Source organism: Athene noctua, chromosome 3, assembly GCF_965140245.1.
Source record: "Athene noctua chromosome 3, bAthNoc1.hap1.1, whole genome shotgun sequence".
Taxonomy (NCBI): Eukaryota; Metazoa; Chordata; class Aves; order Strigiformes; family Strigidae; genus Athene; species Athene noctua.
The window spans coordinates 17,842,923-17,849,329 of record NC_134039.1 but is presented as its reverse complement, the minus strand read 5'-3'; the positions used below and the strand labels follow the sequence as shown (position 1 = coordinate 17,849,329).

General features: G+C 45.1%; 1 protein-coding gene across 3 annotated transcripts in view; it reads left to right on the top strand.

Annotated features, from left to right (window-relative positions):
* CACNA2D4 (calcium voltage-gated channel auxiliary subunit alpha2delta 4) overlaps positions 1-6,407 on the top strand; it is a 131,634-nt gene that overhangs the window by 103,940 nt on the left and 21,287 nt on the right. For 2 of the 3 annotated variants that reach the window (XM_074902144.1, XM_074902145.1), the window contains 4 exons: positions 1,703-1,764; positions 2,673-2,687; positions 4,409-4,453; positions 5,401-5,463. In XM_074902144.1, coding sequence (XP_074758245.1) covers positions 1,703-1,764; positions 2,673-2,687; positions 4,409-4,453; positions 5,401-5,463 — 185 coding nt within the window. The remainder of the gene's footprint in view (positions 1-1,702; positions 1,765-2,672; positions 2,688-4,408; positions 4,454-5,400; positions 5,464-6,407) is intronic. The other variant, XM_074902143.1, reaches the window with a different exon arrangement.

Genomic DNA, 6,407 nt, shown 5'->3' with positions numbered 1-6,407 from the left:
ATGTCCTGGGTAATGCTCAGTCCCATTGATGTGATCTGCTGTGATAAGGGGAATAACTCTTTCTTGAGATGATTTTAAAGGATAACTATGAATTTATTTAAAGCTACATACCAAATCAGATGCGTGGGCCTCATTGGACTCAGCAGCAACAGCACCGTTTGCCTTCTGTCACAGACTGCCGATTAGTCAGTGTGGGCACCAAGCCAAACCATGCCTGAGATAGCCCCGCTGAAGCCGATGAATTTTCACCTGGGCTGGACTCAGCCCTGTCCTTCCTCCTTTGTTTGCATACTTTGTCTTGTCTGGTTTGTGCTCTGCAAGACTTAGGGCAAGGCAGCTCTACCAAATCATTCCTTTCCCCCACGTACAGGCAGTCAGATTCAGTCTACAGCAGGGAGAGCTGGATAAGAAATGTGCCTGTGAATGGGATTTTGTAAGATGTACCAGCAGTGGGAATGTGACAAGGACACTGGTATAAAAGCTAGAGCTGATGGTAGGTGCTAGGGTCTCTTGTACCTGCTGCAAGAAAATATGCCATTGCATACTCCAGTTTTAATTCATACCCATCTGAATTAGAGCATCAGATCATACTGTTAAGTTAAAAGCACCCACACGGCATGATTCAGATTTAAAGGATCTGTTCCCCCCTTTGAAGCTCCTGCTAATTCAGAGGAAATCTGTAGAAACAGCAACACTTCATCCGCCCGATATTGGTGGTTGTGAAAAAAGACTCAAACTCTCCCTCTCTGTACTTCTTTTTCTCCCTCACTTGCACTTTATATTCTATTTCAAGGTCCTGCTTGAGGCTGTAATTGCTGCAGAGCTCTTGGATTCAACTAGTTGTCACACAGCCCTGTTGTTCCCCGTCACCATGCTAGGATGTGCATGACTGCGCTGGTTTGCTTGTAGGCAACCCGCCTGGGGACAGCTAGGTTATTCTGTCAGGGAGACCCTGCACCATTTCTTCTCCTGTGGCGCTAAGCCTTACTTCAACAACATGATGCTGGGAATAGAAGAGAAATTAAGCCAAGAAATTAGGATGCACTTCATTAAGAAGCACACACACTTTTGCTTAGCCCAGTGTGCACTAGGCTGGGACCGGGTACCAAAGCACTACTTCTAATCAACACTTTTCTATCAAGTGCTATTCATATTTTTGTGCTTTTGTAGTGGCTTAGGAGAAATCTAAATTGTTGTGGTATCCCCTTGAGACAGGTGGATTTTTAAATGAATCCATTCCTCACACTGGCCTACTTTATTTCTGATTGATGCTGTGTGGTGCAGGATTTGAGGCTGGGGTGATCAGAAGCATCTGCTCTGGCCTGGCAAATCTACAAAAGACAATGATGAAAGGTCATGCGCTCACTCTCCTTTTTTTTTTTTTTTTTGTGGGATTTTTGTTGTTGTTGTTGCTGTTAATTTGTTTGTAACTCTGTAGTGTTTAGTGGGAGGGAGGTGTCAGTACCTCAGTACAGTCACTGTCCCCTTTTCCTCTACCTTGTTAAACCTCTGACTCTCACTTGACAGCCTGACTCGGCACTGATCCCCTAATACTTACCATTCACACTTGGAAGCATGTTGCAATTGTGATTTCCATCCCATCACTTTGGACAAATATTTACTCCTCCTTTCTTAACTTGTGTTTGTCTTTCTCTCTCTTGCACATTCCTCCTTTCATCCTCTCCCCTTTTTTTTCCCTTAGCGGTGGGTGTACAAATTAAGCTGGAGTTGCTCCAACACAAGTTTTGGATGGCCACACAACAGGTAGGAGCATCAGCAGTCATGCATAGAGACAATTTAATACTCTTCATCAGCTAGGTCGATGCTATGTTACATCACATATGATGGCATTTTGCTGAGGGCTTTTGTGAAATTCATATTAAAAGATTTATGAAGTAGATTAGTTTGAAATCACACATCTCTGTAATCCTTTGACAGCACTAATGCCATGTGAGCTGTGAGTCTGTTTTGCAAATGCCATGTTGACAGTGTCAGCATCCTGGCCTGGCATTAGCTCTGCTGCATATGACACATTTAATTGTGGAAATATGTTTGTGCTCATTCAGCCTTTCAGAAACCTCATGGAAATCTGCAATTTTGAGCACACATAAAAACTATCTACTGCCCTCTCTTACATCTTGATAAAGGTAACAAAATGCTACCAGCTTGCCAAAATAAAAATTTGCTCCAGGGATAAGCTTTCAGTGTTATCCTAATTTTGGGCACTATTGCTGGAAAAAGCAAGAGGAAAAGTCTAGAGTTTGCCTCAGGGGCAGGAGCATCCTTGCACGTGGGAGATCACATGAATTTAACCTGAGCTAAAAAGACTTCTGCAAAGCATGTGAGCACATCCTGAAGCATCAGCAGAGAGCTTTGTTTTTAAAAATCTCCTGAGGGCCATACCCAGGCAGTTCTCACACAAACAAGCCCCCATGGGCATTCAGTGAAACTGGGAAGATTTATTAAAGAAGCTGAAAGGAGACCTGTGTGCCAAGTGCCTGCATGTTGCAGCCCTGGTAGGTGCTGGCATGAAAAAAGCCTGCGTATGGTTTCCCAGGACGTGACTGCCGTTTGACAGAGGAATGACTAACAGATTTTGTTTTCTCTCTCTCTCCTGCTTCACCACATGCTGTGCCGCTCTGGATGTCCACGCTGTGCCTCCCATCTCCTAGCCCAATGACAGTGATGTAAGTAGACAAAAGCTGGGGATAGGGAGGCATCCCAGTGTGCCTCGCCACAACTCAGCTTCGTAATTGTGTCGTTTGTGTGCCAGTGTATTTTAGGCACTGTCCCTTGTCTGTAGTCACTGGAGACAGTCCAAGCCTGTTGTAGGCTGTGTTTGTCTTCACAGTAATTAAGTGTCTTTGGCAAAGCTGAAAGAGCTCTGGGTCACAGCATTTCAGAGACCTGACCAACAGCAGGAAGAAACTGTGAGGTAGGCTGGTCTCTGAGGAGGGAGCTGTGCCATAAGGCAGTAGATATGATCTCAGAGCAACTGGGAAGCTCAGGTTCAGCTCTGCTCCCCTCCACAGGGGCTCCCTGCAAGCTGCCAGTGCCCTCAGACAGGGCTCCTCACCATGCTCCCACTGCTGCATGGCCAGTCCATTACCAGGCACTGCTGGAGCTTCTCCATGTCTGGAAGAGCAGTGGTGGAGAGACTCAGTCCTCACACTGCTGAGGAAGATGCTGTGAGACACGGGCCCTTCTTGTGAGAAACCACTCTGGTTTACCTGGGTTTCTGCTCTGATTTCTGAGCTCTGGACACTGTATTGGTTATCCCCCAAGGTGATAATAGTGGTTCATTGTGACCATATTTCTCTGCTGACCAAAGGAAGAAACCCACTAGGGTACAGGGCCTCCTCTGTACGTTACATCCAAGGAGACAAAACAACCCAATGCTGCTTTGTGGTGAGTCAGGGGTGAGATGATTCTTGCAACTGTGGGTAAAGGGATGTTTTTAAACCATCATCCCTAGAGCCTCAAAACAAGTCAGGGTTGGAGCATGAGCAGGCAGTATCGTGAAGCCCCAGGGCTTGAAACAAACACAGGCATCTCCAAGCCTCCTCTGAAGTTGAGTGGAGGGATAGAAACATGAAACTCTTGGTTTTGTTCTGCAAAACTTAAGAGGAGAAACAAATTCCAACTGAAAGCAATGATCTTCTTGTGGTTTGATATGGCTAATTCACCTCTTGTCACTGAGAATCATACAGAAAGGGGGCTGAGGCTTATGTATAAGGGTTTTTCAGAAATAAAGGGCAGCTGGCTGAGAGTAGACAGGCTAGTCCACATGTCAGTGTCCTTCCCTGACCGCAGAAAACCTCTGTCAGGAAAGGGACCCTGTGTACAGAAATGGCAACACCATGTCAGCTTTCTTCCCTCCACTACTAGGGAAAATAGCATTAAAAAGAAACACAGGGAGAGAGACATAGGCAGCCACAGCAAACTCAGAACAATTATGAAATTAATAAGCACCTGAAGGGCTTTGTTACTCACCACTTAACCCCTCATGTCTCCACTCGGTTCAGTGTTGTGAAACACATGTCAAGTTCAGTACACAGAAATCCTAAATGAAACAAATGGATGGTGCCTTGGGCTACATGAGCACCATTCACATCCTATTTATCATTAGCTGCCTGGAGAATAAAGAAACAAACAGCAACAACATAAAATCCCTGCCTGAGTAGAATCATGATCTAAAATACCATGCCATGTGTTTAGTCCAGATACTAGCAGATGCTGAAATGCATGCTAGCTTCTCACTGGTGCACACTTTAGAGCCCATCTCAGTGGAAATGCCAGCTAAACTGCAGAGCTATGGGATGCTGGAGACCTTTAGCTCGTCAGTCCCAAGGTGGAGACTGAAAGATGAGATCATGCCCATGGTTAATTCCCTGCTTTTCCTTTCCAGTGCAGTGCCTTGGATGGTGCCTGTCCACTAAGCTGTCAGGATGATGTAAGTTGCCCAGATTTCTTCTCTGTACCTGTGATGGGTGTGATTGACTACGTGCTCTGTGGAGATCTCTGTCTCCCCCCCAAAAATGGTATTGTCTGTCATCTCCTCAGAAGAGGTTGCACAGTTGGGGCAGGACCTCTTGCTGTTGAGACAAACCTTCAGTTTAGGTCCTTCCCTCAGCTGTGAGATGTCAGCAGGGGCATGGGGATTCCAGCCAGTGACTCTCAGGAGAGTCCATCTCCTCTAAGGCTGTCTCACTGGCATCCCAGCTCTTCCAAAGAGAGTGGCTGTCAGCATGACGTGTGCTGGACACTCCTCTTTGGATTTACATCACTGCTTCAACCTTGGTCTCAAGCGTATTTGGGACAGGAGCTCCTCTGCCCTGGAGAGTGGGATCACCAGAGAATTTTCATTATGTATTCGTATAGGGTTCCCTCTGCATCCTAATTTTTACCTATGAGACTTAAAGGTTTTCATCTAAACTCTGCCTCCATTTTCTGCTCTGCAAAACAAAAATAAGACAGCACTGATACTCAGTGGTGAGGAGAGGGTTATTTCATGAGTGGTTATAATACCCTGAAATCTGATGATGGAAAGCATTAGATACCATTTTATTAAAGACAAGTGCTGTTCAAATATCCTGTCTCTTTCTGCAGAATGCCTTGTCTTCTTAAGTGTGGCTAACAGCCTGCTAGGCCTGCAAACAGCCCTGGCAAGAGACAGTCTCTGTCACAGGCAGCTCACAAACTAAATACCTCATAATGGAGGTAGAGGGAAAAGTCAGTTGTGTAAAACCTGTAGTAGCTGAGCTGTAGGGCTAGGCATGGAAATGCCGAGGCTGTTGCCATAAGCACAAGCCCACACCACTCCATCCTGCACACAGTGGTACATACCAGACAACCATGGGAAAAGCTGTCTTTAATGTTGCTTCTCTTTCATCTCTGCAGATTCTGAATTGCTTCCTCATTGATAATAATGGCTTTATACTCATTTCCAAAAGACCTTCAGAGGTAAGAGAGCATAAGAGGAGGAGAATGTGCTTGGCATGTTCCTAAATAACCCTCCAGAGCTGGTTAAAACAAATGAAGTTCAATTGTGTAATAAGGGTGGCCGCGGTGTAATTAAATTCAGCTGTGTGGTGAGGGGGAAGCCTCCCGGCAGAGTGACAGCACATCCTAGGTGAGGAAGGAGTTTGCAGTGATAAGGAAGGAACTAGTCAAAATATCTTTTTATCAGAAATGAGGAAATTAGACTCCTTTCCGCTACTGAAAGATGATCTGAGACAATCCCAGAAGACAGGCGTTGCCAGGGAAGGGAAGGGAAGGGAAGGGAAGGGAAGGGAAGGGAAGGGAAGGGAAGGGAAGGGAAGGGAAGGGAAGGGAAGGGGAGAAGTGCTTTTGAGCACGTCTGAAGTCAGAGCAAGCATTCTTCAGGAAAGGAAACTGAGGGGATGGTAAGAGCAAAATGCCAAAGGCAAAAATGAAGATGAAATAATTTAAGCAAATTGGAAACAGGAGCACACTTAAAGAACTGGAGGATTTACTGAACTTGCAGACATGAAAAGAGTAAGAAAAAAGACTCAGAATAGTAATAAAAATATAAGTAACAAAAATTTCTTCCTTTCCTGCTGCTGCCAGCACCTCCATGACCATTTCTAGAGAGCTGAAGGGGCACAGTTTGCGATGTGACATCCAGTACAACCTGGGAAAAGTCAGCACTACCACACACTGCATGGTTTAGCTATACTTTTCTGCTCTCCGGTAAATTCACCACAGAGCTATTTGTTTCAAAATAATAAAAGGCCATGGATGTGGATGTCAGAAAGTGATGTGTTGGAACAGTCTCATAAAATACAAAGCAATAAGTTAATAGCTAAAGTGGGCTTACAGAAGAAATAGGAAATGAAGCAGTTTTGTTACTGACAGAAGTGTGGAGTTTCATTTAAATTGCTGTA